Raw genomic sequence first — 17,070 nt, 5'->3', positions numbered from 1 at the left:
GCCTTCCAAATAGAAAAATTAAAGAGCACCTCGATTCTGAAAGTATGGGGGGAGGTGCTCTGCAACTTTTTAAAAACCTTTTCTTCAACTCCAACCTGGGCCTCTTCCTGGCTTTTCCTTCTAGAAGCCATTTCACACCTGCTGCTGTTTCTGCCATGCCAGCTCTGGCCCCACTCATGACCAGGTTAACAGACTCAAAGCCCCTGAACCATGAGGGCCTGGACCAGGATTCGAAGGAAAGTCCTCAAAGATGATTGTAACCATTTCAGATTTGATATGTCCCATCCAGAAGCTTCCAAAAGCATTTTTACTTGCTAATTAACTGCTTGTTTGTACAGAGGCATTTTCATGCATCTAAGAAATCCCAGCTTCTGGGTGAAAATACATTTCCCTCTCGACACATGCTCGCTATTTGCCAATTCTGAAAAGTCTTGCCCCTATAATTTTATTTCTTTTCTCTAATTCTTGGCTAGAACTTCAGCTTCCAAGATGAGATAACAAGGGCCAGATTTACCCTCCTGCCTGAAACAACAAGAAAACAGATAAAATTTATGAAATAATGGTTTTCAAAACATTTGGGCACTGGGCAACAAAGGACAGTGATCCCTAAGAAACAGAAAAAAACTGAGTAAGCCCTACAGATCCTGCTGCAATTTAGCCTAAAAGAGTTTCCAGATATACAAAATCTGAAAGAATTAATCACCAGCAGATCTGCACTACAGGAAATAGGAAATCCTTTAGGCAGAAGGAAAATGATACCAGATGGAAATATTGATCTAAACAAAGGAATGAAGAATGCCAGGAATGGTAACTCTGGATAAGTATATAAGATCTTTTTCTTACTATTTAAATGTCTTTAAAAGATAATCAACTGTTTGAAGAAAAATATTAACAGCATAGTATGAGATTTATAGCCTATCTAGAAGTAAAGTATATGCCAATAATAGTATAAAGACTGGAGGGGAGAAATGGAAGTATACTATTTTAAAGTTCTTACATTCTATCTGGTGGTTTAATAATATCACTTGAAAGCAGACTGTGATAAGCTAAAAATGTACATTATAAACCCTAAAGCAACCACTAAAGAAAACAAGTAGCAAGGTGTCAGATTTAAACCTATCTGATATAGCAATAATCATATTAAATGTAAATGGTCTAAACTCCCCAAATAAAAGACAGAGAATGTCAAAGTGTATTAAAAAGCAAGCCCCAACTATATATTGCCTACAAGAAACACATTTTAAATATAAAGACACAAATAGGTTAAAAGCAGAAGGATGGAAAAAGATATATCATAACACGATTCAAAGCTGGAATGGCTATTTTAATCAAAATAGATTACACAGCAAAGAATATTATGAAATTATTTTCTTTATCCCTGGTAATGATAAAAGGGTCAATTCATGGAGGGAGGTAACAATTCTAAGGAGTTATACATCTAATAACAGCTTAAAAATACATGAAGCAAAAAGTTATAGAACTGCAAGGGAAATAGACAAGTCCATAAGTATAGCTGAAGATGTCAATACCCCTCTCTCAATAGTATTAGATAAATCAAGTGGACTGAAAATCATTAAGAACATAGAAGACTTGAACAACATTATCAACCAACTTGGCCTAACTGACATTTATATATAGAACACTCCACTCCAAAACAGAAAAATATGTACTTTTCAAGTGTACACTGAACTTCACCAAGATAAGACTATATTCTGGGTCATAAAAAAGTCTCAATAAATTTAATACGAATCAGAGAAGCATATTCTCTGATCACAATGGAATTAAAATAGAAATCAATAACAGAAAGATATCTGGAAACCCTCCCAATATTTAGAAACTAAATAACACACTTCTAAGTAGTACATAGATGGGCCATTAAATACCTCATCTCAAGAAATCAAAGGGAAATCAGAAAGCATTTGAACTGAATGAAAATAAAAACAAAAAGTATCAAAATCTGTGGGATACAGCTAAAATAGTACTTAAGGGGAATTTTATAGCACTAAACACCCTGTACCAGAAAACAAAGGTCTCAAATCCGTGACCTCAGCTACTACCTTAATAAACCAGAAAGTTAAATTCAAAGCAAACAGAAACCAATGAAATAGAAAAGAGAAAAATACAGAAAAAAAAAATCAGTAGAATTGAAAGTTCATTGTTTATTGAAAAGATCAAAATTGACAAACCTATAGCCAAACGTATCAAGGAAAAGAAAAAAAGAAAAAGACATAAATTACCAGTATCAGGAAAGAGAGAGAGAACATCACTACAGATTCTACAGACCTTAAAGGAATAAGGGAACATTATGACTAACTTTATGCCAATAAATTCAACAACTTAGATGAAATGGACAAATTTCTTGAAAGATTAAACTACCAAAGCTCACTCAAGAAATAAAAAATCGGAATTTCTCTTTATCTATTAAATCGAAATTGTTAAAAACCTTCCCGTATCAAAAACTTCAGGGCTAGAGGGCTTTGCTGGTGAACTCTACAAACATGTAAGGAGGATATGATACCAAATCTACACAAACACTTTTTTAAAAAAATTGAAATACTTCCCAATTCATTCTATAAGGTCAGTATTACTCTGATACTAAAACCAGACAGATATACAAGAAAAATACAGACCAAAATCCCCCAGGGAAATTGATATAAAAATTTTAAACAAAATTTTAGTAAATTGAATCCAAAAAAAAGGGTAATACATCAGAAGCAAGTGAGGTTTATTCTGGGGATACATGGTTAGTCTAACATTTGAAAATCAATGTAATAACCATATACCAAAGTTAAAAAACAAAAACCACAGCAGCATTTGACAAGATCCAACATCTACTTCTAATTCTTGGCTAAATTCCAAAATATATTCCATAAAGACACTGCTCTCTTCTGCAATCTGGCTTCTATTTCACCATTCCACTGAATTTACCTTTACTATATTCACCAGGGTCTATTTCTGAGACAACATAGCTTGGTTGTAAAGAGCATGGACGCTGGAGCTAGAGTACTTGGGTTCAAATCCCAGCTCTACTCCTTCCTAGGTATGTGACCTTGAACAGTTTTAACTTCTCCATGCCTCATTTTTTCTATCTACAAAATGGGGATAATAATAGACTTCCCTTATGGGGCACTGTGAGGATCAAAAGAGTTAATATAATGTAAAGCACTTAAGACAGTGCCTGGCATACAGTAAGAACTATGAAAGTGTTAATGATTATTATTGCCTTTGGAAAATACCTAATCCTTAATCTGCGGTGGTTCTCAGATGATCACTTGGTCCATGTCGAGAAGCATTGCATCAAGTTAAATGGAATCTCTCTGAGAGAGCAATATGAGGTGGTGAGGTCATGGCAGAGCCTAGTGTTTCAATCCTGGCTCCATCATTTACTAGCTAGGTGACCCTATGCACAATACTTAATCTCTTACATTACTTAACCTCTCTGGACCTCCTGTCTTTAAAACGGTGATAATACCTTAACTTCATCAGATTGTTGTGAGGACTGAGTAACAGATATCCCTTTTCTTTCCTCAATCTTCTACCAAGGCCAGACATTTTTTCTTCTTTTTTTAAAAATCAGAATGCTTTCCAGTCAGACTGGTCTCAGGCCCAGCTTCTCCAGAGACCAACAGCAAATACTGGTCCCAGACGAGGGCAATATTGAAAGGTCAATGTAACCCAGGACTTCCAGGGCCAGAATTACTTCTCAGGGTCAAGAGAGTGGCCTTTTATGGACCCATTCAAATGCCCAGGATTCTGATGGGAAGGGCCTGGGTTCTCTCTAATTAGTTTATGACTGATCTTTCCTTCTCTTCCATCCATTAGCTGGTAATACTTCTGAAGGTCAGCCCTGTAATTTCTAATATTCTCTGTTTGGGAGTTAATTACTATCTATAAAGATAATGACTATTTTAAAAAAAATTTCCCACACCCTAATATTTTATGAAACTTTAATTCTTATTAAAATGTGAACGTTCACACTTTAATATGCTCTCCACATCTAAGCACATCCATCCCTCAGTGTACAGTGTGGCTCCATATGAATTTTTTCCCCTTAAACTGCTGAACATTTATCTGAATTTTTGGGTCCATCTCTGGGCTTCTGATTCTGTGCCCCTGAGAACTGTTTATGGTTTCCTTTCTCTGCCGTCAGTAGCCACATCTATTCTGCACTTCTCAAGTTCACTTACTCTAGAATCATCTTTGTTAAACCTATCTTCTTTGTCCCCATGTATGGTCTAGCACCAAGTGATTCCATTTTAGTAGGCTTTAGATAGGCTTCTCCTCTTCTGGCTACCATATCCAAACCTCAATCATTTTATAGCAAGACAGCAGCAATAACCTCCTTGCTGTCTTTCCCCCTCAGACCTATTCCACTTGTAGCAAAAGAGCTTCTTACTCAGATGTTATTTTGAACATAGCAGTAATTTTTAATTCTACTTAAACCAAATGGCCTAAGACTTGAAGACATGTCCCTATCTAGTGGCGTTCATTTTTCAACACTCTGGATCCAGGCTCACAGAACAGCCAATTAAGTCTTCTCTCATCATTGTACAATTCCCAGCCTCAGGCACTGACTCCAGAGCCCATGTGCTCTTAACCATTACATGATAAGGTACTCAAGAACGTGGACTCTGGGGTCCTAGGTTAAAACTGTTCTATTTCTTTTCTTTTTTTCGTTTTTGTTTGTTTGTTTGTTTTTTTGCTGTACACGGGTCTCTCACTGTTGTGGCCTCTCCCGTTGCGGAGCACAGGCTCCGGACGCGCAGGCCCAGCGGCCATGGCTCACAGGCCCAGCCGCTCCGCGGCATGTGGGATCCTCCCGGACTGGGGCACGAACCCATGTCCCCTGCATCGGCAGGTGGACTCTCAACCACTGCGCCGCCAGGGAAGCCCTCTTTCATTTTTTAAAAAATAAATTAATTAATTTATTTTTGGCTGCGTTGGGTCTTTGTTGCTGCGCAAGGGCTTTCTCTAGTTGTGGCGAGCGGGGTCTACTCTTCTTTGCGGTGCGTGGGCTTCTCACCGTGGTGGCTTCTCTTGTTGCAGAGCACAGGCTCTAGGAGTGTGGGCTTCACTAGTTGTGGTGCATGGGCTCAGTAGTTGTGGTGCACGGGCTTAGCTGTTCCGTGCCATGTGGGATCTTCCCGGACCAGGAATTGAACCCAGGTCCCCTGCACTGGCAGGCAGATTCTTAACCACTGTGCCACCAGGGAAGTCCTTGTTCTATTTTGTATTAGCTACGAACTTCCCTATGCCTCAAGCTTCATGTGGAAAGCAAGACAACAGCAGTACCAGCACGAGTACCAACTAGCCTTACAGGTTGTTGCAGGGATTAAATGAGGTAATCCACATCAAACACTAGAAACAACGTCAGGCACACAGTAAGCACTCAGAAAGCATTAGCTACCACTCCTCTCCTTCCACTGCTATATTCGTAACAAGAGCCTCAGGGTCTGGCACAAGTTGAATCAAGGAACAGAAAGATACTCATTCTTACTCCTAAAATTACTTAAACACTAGTGAAGGACACAGGTTTTAATCTGGGAATTTGACTTACCTTTAAATCTGAGTTGGCTGCAAATTTCTGTCCAATTAAAGCTGCATTTCCTCCTACATAGTGCTATAAGACAGTTCAAGGTTATTAGACAGTATTTTAGCATTAACTATGTTACTCAAGTTTAATAATGTTTTGATTTATTGAATTAATTTACAGTCCATTTTTTTCCCAAAAAAATTTGCGGTGACTTCATAAGTACATACAGATGAGGTTAATAAAAACATTAACCCCATAGGTTAATAGACAATGAGTTATAAGGAAAGGTGGAAAAAACATATTGCTACACTTGGAAATTAGTATAATTGCCTTAACTCTAGATCAAATTTGGCCTTGAGCTTCCAGGCAACCGGAACAGATAAGGAAACAAAAGGAAATATGACAAGCATGGATAGACCTCATCTTCAGCACTGTAACCCTTCTAAAATGAGTATATGACTATGACAGTCTCCTCCTGAAAATCAATCAATAAATACTACAGTGAACTAAAATCCAACTCAATTTTTTTATCAAAGCATAGTTGATATGTAATATTACTTAAATTACAAGTGTACAATAGAGTAGTTCACAATTTTTGGAAGTTATACCCCATTTACAGTTACTATAAAATATTTTCTATATTCCCCATGCTGTACAATATATCCTTGCAGCTTATTTTATACCTAATAGTTTGTACCTATTAATCCCTTACCCCTTTACTGCCCCTTCCCCATTTCCCTCTCCCCACTGGCAACCACTAGTTTGTTGTCTTTATCTGTGAGTCTGTTTCTTTTTTGTTATATTCACTAGTTTGCTGTATTTTTTGATTCCACATATAAGTGATATCATACAGTATTTGTCTTTCTCTGTCTGACTTTATTTCATTTAGCATAATACCCTCTAAGTCCATTCATGTTTCTGCAAATGGCAAAATTGCATTCTTTTTTATGGCTGAGTAATATTCCATCTCTCTCTCTCACACACACACACTACATCTTCATCTGTTCATCTACTGATGGACACTAAGCTTGCTTCCTTATCTTGGCCATTGTAAATAATGCTGCTATAAACATTGGGGTGCATGTATCTTTCCGAATCAGTTTTAAAATCCAACTCTTAAGTGAGGCACACAGGCCTTTCTTTTTATCTGTCCCCTGCTTTCCTTTCTACTTCCATCTCCTGCCCTCCCTTCCGTACCATGCCTGCAGCTCTCCAAGTCTGCCTTCCTCCCTGTCTCTGTGCCTTTGGCACATGCTGCTTTCTTTGACTAGGATGCCTCCCCATTCTCATTCGTTGGTAAGACCCTGATCACTTTTCAAGTATCAGCTGCAGCATCACCTCTTCTGCAATGCCTTCTGTCTCCCTTTTCCCATGGCCACCTCCACCTCCACAACCCCCCTTCCAGACAGGATTACAGATCCCTTGCTACTCGCCACCCCTATACTCAGAACAAACCTCCATTACAGCCCTTGTCCACTTGGGCTAATGTCATCTGGGGACATGTCTAGCTCTTTCAGGGCAAGGACTGTCTTCTTACAATAAGTGCTCAGTAAATGTTTGTTGCCAGATTTTGAGAAAGGAAGAACACACTGATGCATCAGGAAACATAAGAGCTTTCCTGGGAGTAAATTCTAAAGGTAACAGACTCCAATAGAGGACAATGTTTTCTCCTAAACACTACATCTCTCAGCTGAGGACCTAGAGCAGAAGAGCAAATAATTCAAGGCTAGTATTCCATTGTGCTAAGGACGGATTCATGTGTTTTGGAAACCTGACAAGTAGGAAATACGGCGGATGCTCTAGTTGAGAAACCTCATCAACAGCCTTGCCTGGGAGGAACGCTAGCACCTCACCTTCCTAGTTCCCAGTCCCATGCAGAGGCACAGAATAAGTAACTCATCTCTGGATGCTAGACCTCACTTTCAGCCCAACCAAGGTTTGTGTTGACCGATCACTGGTTTCGGGTGGGACAGTAATGGCTTACTATAGATAAATTTAAAACTGTGATATACATGCTGAAATTTGGCCTTTTAACATGTTAACCTTATTTTTTATTTACTATGGTGGCTAGAAGAATTTACTAAAAATCTTGGGTGAAACATTAAGATTCCATGAAGTGGATTTTAGAGTTTTCATATAATAGTTATCGTGAACTGCTGTTTATCAGTCAATCTGCCTTATAGTTTAAGGGAGTTTGACAAGGCGCCAAATGAAGTGTCACACTAGTGGAAGACAAATAACACATTTTAGGTTTTACAATGTTAAGAAATAATTTAGATGATGCAAAAGCTAGATAAAATTTCTGTAGAAAAAAATGTTTGCATTATGAGACAAAAGGCAGAAGAAACTAGAATAGAAAGCAAATTGGTGGTTTAAATACTACAATCTTAAAGACTTTTAAGCAGTAGACTTGCCATATTTTTAGAACTATCAAGATTCTTTCATAAAAGATAAGAATCTCAGGAGTTCCCTGGTGGTCCAGTGGTTAGGATTTGGTTGGGGAACACTGAGATCCCCCAAGCTGCGCTGCGCAGACAGAAAGGAAAAAAAAAAGATCAGACTCTCACTACCAAACTCAGCTGTCAAAATGATTGTAACTGAAGTTTTAATAGCTTGCTGGGTAATGCTCATGCTGGGTAATGCTCATGCCCATTTCTAATGTTCAAATGGGTGGCTTCAAAGGGAAAAAAAACTTTAAAATCTTAATAGTTATAAAAATAAGTGGTCACAAAGAATGGTCTATGAAAGGTACCAATCAAAAATGGCATTAAGAGCTCCCCCTGTGAGAAGTACACCCAGACTGGGGTGATGGGCCAAAGGAAGATTTTAGGTAAGAAAATTTGGGGGTTAGATGTGGTGGGGTGGAGAGATTCTTAAACAAACAACCAAAACTGGCCAGTAAGAGGTGTGAGGGCAGGTGTAGCAGCAGGTGTGTGAGCCTTGAGGAAGTGTCTGGACCATGCAGGCCCCAGGGCTTTGTTTATGATCACCAGGTGGGCTTGGGGAGCTCTAAGTTCTATCTCTGAGAGGCTCTACCCTGTAGAACAATGGTTCTATGAACAAGGTGTTCAGAACAACAGCATCAACATAACTAGGAAACTAGCTGGAAGGGTAAATTCTTGGGTCCACCCCACAGGCACTGAATCAGAACTCTGGAAGTGTGGCCCAGGAACCTGTGTTTCAATATCCCTCCAAGTGATTCTGATGCACACTCAGGTCGAAGAGCCACCGAACTAGACCAGTGGTTCTCAACCAGGGTGATTTTGCATCCCTCCTCTCCCTGACCCTGGAAACATATGACCATGTCAGGAGACATTTTTAACTGTCACAATTGGGGAAGAAGAGAAGTGAAACTGTCATCTACTGGGTGGAGGCCAGAGATGCTGCTAAACATCTTACAATGTGCAGGACAACCCCCACAAGGAAAAATTCTCTAGCCCTAAACGTCAATAGTGCTGAGGATGAGAAAACTTGCTCTGGACCAGCAGAGCAGAGGTAAGGACCCAGCTCCCTCGTTCCCAGGCAAAGGCTAGAACTCTTTCTCTGTGGGTTTGGCCTTGTTTTGCTTAGGAAGGACTCAGGCATATTTAGATTACTGCAAGTTATCAGCCAAGCAATACCCAAACAAGTTTGGAGTAGATATCTTTCCTACCTTAAACTTGAATAACACGAAAAAAGAGCACTTTAATGGATAACCCAGAACCAAAATTTTAGTAAATATGCTTCATAAACGTTGGCTGAATTGCACTGACTAGAAACAGCTGAGTTAAAGGAAGGTCAGATACAGTTTTCAAAAAAGAGAAAAACACTGTAGAATTGGATTCCTAACAATTACCCTCTTAGGGCAAACTGGAGAAAAAAGCTGCTTGGTTGCTTTTAGAAACCATACAAACAAGGTGTCTTTCCCCACCACCACTGGCAAACAGACCTGGGCTCCTGGGAACTCTGATGCAATCTGCGCGATGTTATGGAAAGTTTCCTTATCACTGAAGAAGCGTTCAGCAGCTGCTCCCTTCCCCATGAAGTGAATGAAGGCTTCTTTTAGATCATTCCTCGAACGCAGCTCAGTGTGATCTTTCCCATTCCCAGGATTCAGGCCAAGTGCCTGCAAGAGCTTCACCCCTGACAGCACTACATCCACACATGCATTGACTCTGGAAGGAAGGAAGGAAGAGAGAGACAGTGTGAAAGAAACAGAAGCACTGGGGCAACTACTTTGCATTTAACAACAGGGAAATGTTTCACAGGCCTGTATTCAGACAAAAAAACAGATGAAGTGGATTTGAAACCCGAATTGGAAAGTAAATAGCATATGGCAGAAAGAGGATTACTTTATCTGGATGTATGTCTTAGGATCAGAACACAGGACTCTTGGCAAGAGTTTGGCAAACTTTTACACTAGTTACAAAGAGAGAAGACAGGTGCTCAGCATTTCAGAACAAAGTATCATGATAACACAAATTTAGCATTTCTGAGAAAATGGTGGCAGAACCAAACTGTCTGGATTCACCCTGGCTGTGTGATGTGGGCAAGTCACTTTAATTTCTCTTTGTCTCAGTTTCCTCATCTATAAAATGGTGTAATATGAGTATTTAACTCAGAGCTGTTGTGAAGATTAAGTTAATAAATGCTTAGGAACACTGCTTGCTGCAGAGTAAGCAAAATAAAAGTTTTGGTCAAAATCCATCTTCCCCTGAAAGATATATTAGGATGGTGGTAAAATACACTAAATACCTAAATGTCTAAATACTCCCAGTTGAAATTCTTAGAGCTGAGTGGTGCCTTAAAGACTTAAGTGCACCTGCAGCCTGTAACAACTCATCACTTCGCAGGTGTTCACCGGACCCATCCATGAACTTTAAAGGCTGGTAAGAAGCCAGTGCGACATCACTTGGTTGGTGCTACAGAAATTATAAAGTACATATAAGGCTGTCTGGCATGGCCCCTCCTATGTGTGCATGGAAGAGTTCTGGCTTACATTTTCAGTGTTTCTTTGCTAAAAGTCATCCCTTAAACGAGAAGTTCCAAACACTTTGGGTAGCTAAATGAGGTCTTCCTGCCCCACCACAGGCACCTTTATTCCTGCCTCTGCCATCCCTGCCAGTGGGGCTAGAAGACCAACTGAAACAGCTTCTGGTGACAAGGCTGTGCTTCCAGGTTAATTCCGAGTAGCTCTGAAACCAGAAGGTAAACTCATCAATAAAGAAGGTCCAATGGATTGGATTTTAGTGTATAATATATAACTACAGTGTTTCCCTTCCAGTCTCCTTTAAAAATCTCTTGATCAAATCATTAATGGTGGCCAACTCTAAGATGAGGAATGAGATGGTGGTAAGGGAGAGGAGATATATTTTTCTCATCAGATATATTTCTAATTTTTACAAGCATACATTACTTTTAGAACTTAATAACAATTTTTAAAAGGTTCTCATGTGGGCTAGATATTATTTACATCACTCAAGGAAGGTTTACAAGGGCAAGGAAGAAACACATCCCTCCTCATGACGCAAAACTGACTGCATACTCATCATAAAGATTCTTTTATTAATTCTTCCCCTATGAATCCCAAGTTTTTGAAAAGGTTTTTGCCTACCACACTGCATTTAAATACTCAAATGTTCTTATTCCTTTAACGTCAAACACACATATAATTACTCTCGTCAACTGGAAAAGCATAATCTAAAAGTGAGTATACTTTTCAGCACATAAAACACATTGACAGCATGTGGAAGGTTCTTAATGATACACTTAAAACCTAATCCTTTCACAGCCTTACATAATAATGAACCAACACACCTTGTAAACTGGTCTCAATCCCACCTCACACGAAGTGTCCTTTTATTTCTACTGGATGCAACGTTAGATGTCTGAAGGGTAGCATCTTAACAGGAATACAGGCATCCCTGGCTCTCAGACTCCAGTAGGCTACCAATGTTCAGACAGTGAGAGTTTGGATAGCGTGAGACACCCATTCCCACCAAGCAGCCCTACCTAGAAAATGTGTCCAAATGGATTGGGGTCCTGAGGCTGGACAGCAAAAGTTCAGATACTGAGGGATATACCCATATTTGGAAATAACGACTTCAAAATCGACTTCAGTAAACACCACCTCCATATCTAGTTGTGCTGAGACTTTAGAGTTTGATTCTTTAAAGATGAGAATGGAGGAAGCTGCACTTACAGAAAAACAAAACTGAACGGAACAATGTTCAGCACATTTTGCAGCAAAGACAAAACCCAACTGAACAAATTTTGAGTTAAAACAATGTAACTATCATAGGAACATTTTCTATCCCCCACCTAATCATGTCATGAATACTAAAGGAAAAAATCTTAGAGAGGAAAAAATTTACTTGGTAGCTTTTTAAAACAAAAAAATCATTGAACACTACTATGTGCCAGATAGTAAACAAAGTACTTTTAGGTGTGCTTTCTAGTTATATTTTATAATACTTCAACCAGAACAAGAACCTTTCTCTGCACTTCAACGGTATACTAAACCGTAAACAAGCACATTACCTAAGGTGCTTTCTTATCAGGGAAAATTAAAGGGCGGCGGGGAGGTAAAAAAACCAGAAGACAAAATTATGCTCATTTGACACTTAGGCAGAATTTCACAGCTCAATAAGAAATGTATAAAAGATTACAATGTGAGTTTTGAGAAGACACAGATGAAACAACTGGAAGATAAAGTGAGGCAACAGATGCTGAATGCCTGAACAAGTGGCTGTGCTAGCAGAGAGGATGCTGGGAGCTAGGGCTGCCAGGCATATTATGAGAGACTTGGGGGTGGGGTGGGAATGAGGGACAGTTTCTTCTGGATCGTAAATTCCTTAAAGACAAGGATGGTGGTCCTTATCACCTCTCTTCTGTTTTACTGTCTGTAAATCATTTCCTAAGATTCTTTCTAGCTTTCACACTCTACCTGAGATATTATGAGAACTAATCATAATCGCTGTAAGATACAGAACTGTAGAGAAGAGAAATTCAAGAGGCAGGAATAGTGGTCCTTGGGCCACACCCTGGATGGTGCTCTGGACAGAGAAAGAAGGCAGGTATTTTCAGACAGACCACACCAATCCACAAAACGTTCTAAGATAGGGAAGTAGTCATCACTGCTTGCAGCTGAGAAAAGTGAGGCTGGGGGTCAACTAACATTCCAAAGGCCATGACTGGAGAAGCCTAAATTCAACCCCAGATTTATCTGATACTGAAACCCACAGGGAGCATACACAAGCAAAGATGTAGACAAAGGGATTAATCTTGTTTCTGGACACAATAGGAATGCTGATCCAGTTAGGAGAGTTTCAACAGGGGAGAAGAGCTAGACAGGTTTCAAAGGTCAGGGTGAAGCCAGGTAAGGGAAAATGAATGCTAGGATGAGGGGTTCATCATTCACCCAATGAACCTTAGGACCAGGGCCCGATTCTGAAGCAGGGGAGGGAGCACATGCTTTAGAAAGATGTGGCAGTGGGCTCGCCATTGACCATCTTCTTGAAACCTCTCCTATCCTTTATTTCCCTGGTCCCTTCCCACCTGCCCCTTACATAGATGGCAGTGCCTCCCCGAATCCCACCCTTGCCATTTACCTTCCCTTCTTTCTCTTCCTAGGTGATGTTGTCCAGTCTCTGGCCTCAGCCTAAGTGCTGGAGTCTCCAAGGTCTACAACCCTGCTCCTCAACTACAGCCTCTGGCTGTCAGCAGCTGAGGGCCCAGCTTCCTCTAAAATTCCACAGGAATGTACATTTCCCCTCCTCTGAAATCAAAATGCTTACCTTCCACCACAAACTTGTTCCTTTTTCTTATCTCTTCGTGGCAACAACATGGCACGAATGTGGAGCCAGGAATGGGTTTAGGCTGCACCTCGGGCATTCGACAGTTGTGTGATCTTGGGCAAATCAGTATTTCCAAGCCCCAGTTTACTCCCTGTGAAAGCTGGATGACAATCTCTGTATCTGCCTGCATAAGGTTGTTGTAAGATCCCCAGTATTAAGATCCTGTCATTTTTGATGAAAGATAGTGAATATGTGTGTGTGTGTGTGTGTGTGTTGTATATTCTCCTAAAAGATCAAACTACAACACACACGCACCTGCCAAATGAGATTCTGGTACCAGTACTGCACCCACCTACTCCTTGTACATTCTCATCTTTAGGCTGAAAATCTGGGTAAGGAGAAATGTTGGTAACAATGGATGTCTGTTACCCACAAAAATAGCATGAAGCAGTCAAATAGGTTACAACCACAGCTCAAATTTCACATTCCACTGGTTAGTCTCTGCAAAGAACTTAGCATCATTTACTTGCTTATAAACCTTGATGGCTTTCCCATCACCTACCCTGATACAAAAGGCTCCTTTCAGCATCATCACTTGACATCCCTCTACCATAAGGTCCTTGCCCTAAATACAGGGCCAACTTGCTATTCACAAACAAGCCAAATACCTTTTCACATTTGGTCCTCTCTGCCTAGGTGGGCTTATTTCCCCATCTTCTTGTGGAGAAATTCCATTTCTTCTCCAGGGCCTGGCCCTTGCAAGTCACTGTAGCAGAATATGTTTTCCAAGATGGCCACAAGATGTCCCATCCCACATGTTCTTTTTACAATGTGACGCTCACATTCCCCCCTTCCAGGTGTGTTCTATGTCCCCTCCCCTTAAAATCATTTGGACCTGAGACTATGACAGAAGCAACACTATGTGCTTCTAAGAGTAGGTCACAAAAAGGCATTAATGCTTCTGCCTGGTCCTCTTGGGGAATTCCCTCCCCTAACCCAGTCACCCTGCTGTGAAAAAGCTAAATAGAGAAACCACCTGTAGGTGTTCAGGTGAAACCAGTTGAGGTTGTAGCCGACAACAACAATCAACCCTTGAGATGATCCCAGTCCCAGCCATCATCTGCCTGAAACCGCACAAAACCCCAAATGAGAATTGCCTAGCCGAACCCAATCAAACCTCAGAATAATGAGAATAAAAGGACCATTGTTTTAAGCTACTAAGTTTTGGGGTGATTTGTGATGTAGCAAAAGTAAATGGATTGTCACTTTCTCAGATGGAGCTTTTCCTGAAACCTCATCCTGGGAAGAATCAGTAATTCTTCTTTGGGACACAAGGCTACCTTGTTCCCACCACGAGTTCAGCAAAGCACTTTTCTTAATCATTACAAACAGCATTGTGTCACCTCACCGCCCCCCGCCCCCCATTCATATTGAAGCCCTAACCACAGATCGGACTGTATTTGGAGGTAGGAGCTATTTAAGGAGGTAATTGAGGTTAAACGAGGCCATTATCCAATAGGACTAATGTCTGTTTAAAAAGAAGGAGAGACACCAGAAGTGCTCATGAATGGAGGAAAGGTCTAATGAGTACACAGCGAGAAAGCAGCCACCTGCAAGTCCTTAAGAGAGGACTCGCTCTTGGGCTATCAGCCTCTAGCACTGTGAGAAAATAAATGTCTGTTGTTTAAGCTACCCAGTCTGTGGTATCCTGTTATGGTAGCCCGAGCAGAATAACACAATAACGAATATATTTGTTTCCAACAAACGAGGCTGCGACCTTGCCTCATTCATCCCTGCATCCTCAGAACCTAGCACAGACCTGACACATACCACGTAGTTGACAAATATTTGTTGAATGAATGCTCACAAAACCAGGGAGGACAATTAATGAGCTGATAAGGATGCAGGTGAAAGGGCTTGAACTTGAAAGGAGAGGTAAAAGAGGATACATCTGAAGAAACAATAAATATGCTGATATAAAAAAATAGTAGCTAACGTTAGGTGTCTCCTCGTTAAAGCAGACACCATGCTAAATAACATGGATTATTTAATTGAATCTTCAGGATAACTCTGCTTTACCTTAACCTTTCTGGTCCCAATACTCACAGGAACTAGTAGAGCAGTAGAAGGCCTGTTTTTGTGGTGAGGGCAAGATATTAAAGTCGAACTGAGACAAGAACTAAAATTCGTGTAAAGAGAATAATTACACGCGGGAGGGGAATACAAAGAAAGGAGGCACTGTGATTTGGGAGAACCCTAAATATGCAATGTCACTGAAATCAGGGGAAGAAAAGAGTTTCAAGGAGAAGGGTGTGCTTAACGCGTGGAAGGCTGCAAGCAGTCGACAGAGAAGGCTAAAAGAAGCAGTTGAATGTGAAAATCAACTCGGTTCCGGTGAGCTTTGAGAGAGAAGTTTCAGTAGAATGGTGGTCTCCAGACTACGGCATTAAGGAAGCGGAAACAAGGCGTAAAGAAATAAACTCGGTAGCTAATGGCACGACCCCTCCTTCAAGTAGTTCAGAAGCAAGAGGGTGCCGCCAAAGTGCTAAGACCAACCATCGCTGACTGCCAAAGAGCAGCCGCCAGAGAAGGAGGGCTTGGAATGAAGGAGGCTCGAACTATAAGGAGTCAGGCTGAGCGGGATTTGCAAGAGGCTATTAGGCTGGTTCTATGGAGATGAGAGAAGGGGGCTGGTCCTACCGAGACGAGAAGGGCGCAGGGGCCAGCCGACAGGAAAAAGCAGTCTGGTGAGTCCCTGCAGCAGTGACGAACGGGGCTCGTCCCAGACGTCCGACGCTTCTCGCCAAGGAGGCAGCGTGGACACCAGCGCCGAAGGGCCTCCCGGGGACCTCTGGGAACCCGTTTCCGCGCCGGCTCTACCTCCCAGCTCCCAAGCCGCCTGACCTCCGCCAAGGCGGCCCTCGGAGGCCCGGAGCGCCCGCACCTCCTGGAGAGGTCCAGAGAGGCAGGCTCCGCAGGCACTCACCCTACGGCCACGCGGCGCCAACGCCGGGCCGGCCGCACGATGAGCGCGTCCCAGGCAGCAGCCAACCGACCCTCAGGGGAGCCGGGTCCTGGGGGCGCGGGCGCAGGCCCCAGCTGCAGCGAGCTCCACAGCGAGCGCAGCGCCGACCCCGGCAGCTGCGGCTCCAGCAGGAAAACGCAGCCCACCGCTAGCGCCAGGAAGCCGGCGTACGCGGAGCCGCGCCACAGCGCCATAGACACAGAGGTGTAGGAGCTGCTGAGCACAGCTCCTTTCCCGGTCCGCGCCTCTTCCGGGCTTAGCTCGTGCCGACGTCGACATGCGCGCTACGTCACGCCGGCGCGCCGCGGTCCCCCCGGAGGGGCGGGGCGAGGGGCGAGGGGCGGGGCGATGGACGAGGGAGAGGGCGGAGAGCCCTCTTGCTTTGTCCAAGTCCTGGCTCTTGGGGGCGCTCGCGGTTCGGAGGCCCTGAGGGAGGTTGGACAAAGGCCATAGTGCCTGTCCGGGCGCTGTACCCCTTCCGGGAACTCCATCCGTACCCCGAAATAGAGCGGCACGGAAACGTTTATTTTCCCAGTAAGATGAACCCGACGGATTTTGAAGAAGCGGGCAAACCTCATGTCAATCTTTGGGCCAGTCGGTCGGTGTCCTCATTTGAGCTGCGCCTGCAGTTCCTCAGAGGGGCGCAAATCACACTCCCCCTGTTTTAATAATGTCCCTCTGCCCGTCTGTCCATCCTCCACTGTTTTTTTTTTTTAAAGTAGAGGGAAGGATTTTTT

At 42.2% G+C, this 17,070-nt stretch overlaps 1 protein-coding gene across 5 annotated transcripts in view; it reads right to left on the bottom strand.

Moving 5' to 3' along the window:
* ADPGK (ADP dependent glucokinase) overlaps nucleotides 1-16,591 on the bottom strand; it is a 50,614-nt gene extending 34,023 nt beyond the window's left edge. For 3 of the 5 annotated variants that reach the window (XM_060294027.1, XM_030875046.3, XM_030875048.3), the window contains exons 1-3: nucleotides 16,295-16,591; nucleotides 9,462-9,687; nucleotides 5,558-5,620 (exon numbers count right to left, since the gene is read on the bottom strand). In XM_060294027.1, the coding sequence (XP_060150010.1) occupies nucleotides 5,558-5,620; nucleotides 9,462-9,687; nucleotides 16,295-16,527 (522 nt within the window). In that variant the 5' untranslated portion in view covers nucleotides 16,528-16,591. Of the gene's footprint in view, nucleotides 1-5,557; nucleotides 5,621-9,461; nucleotides 9,688-16,008; nucleotides 16,138-16,294 lie in introns of those variants that run through there. The other 2 variants (XM_030875049.3, XM_060294028.2) reach the window with 2 other exon arrangements.
* Nucleotides 16,592-17,070: the final 479 nt, after the last annotated feature.

This window comes from Globicephala melas, chromosome 2 (assembly GCF_963455315.2).
Source record: "Globicephala melas chromosome 2, mGloMel1.2, whole genome shotgun sequence".
Classification (NCBI taxonomy): Eukaryota; Metazoa; Chordata; class Mammalia; order Artiodactyla; family Delphinidae; genus Globicephala; species Globicephala melas.
Note: the sequence above shows the minus strand (reverse complement) of the source record. Positions and strands in the feature narration are given on the sequence as shown.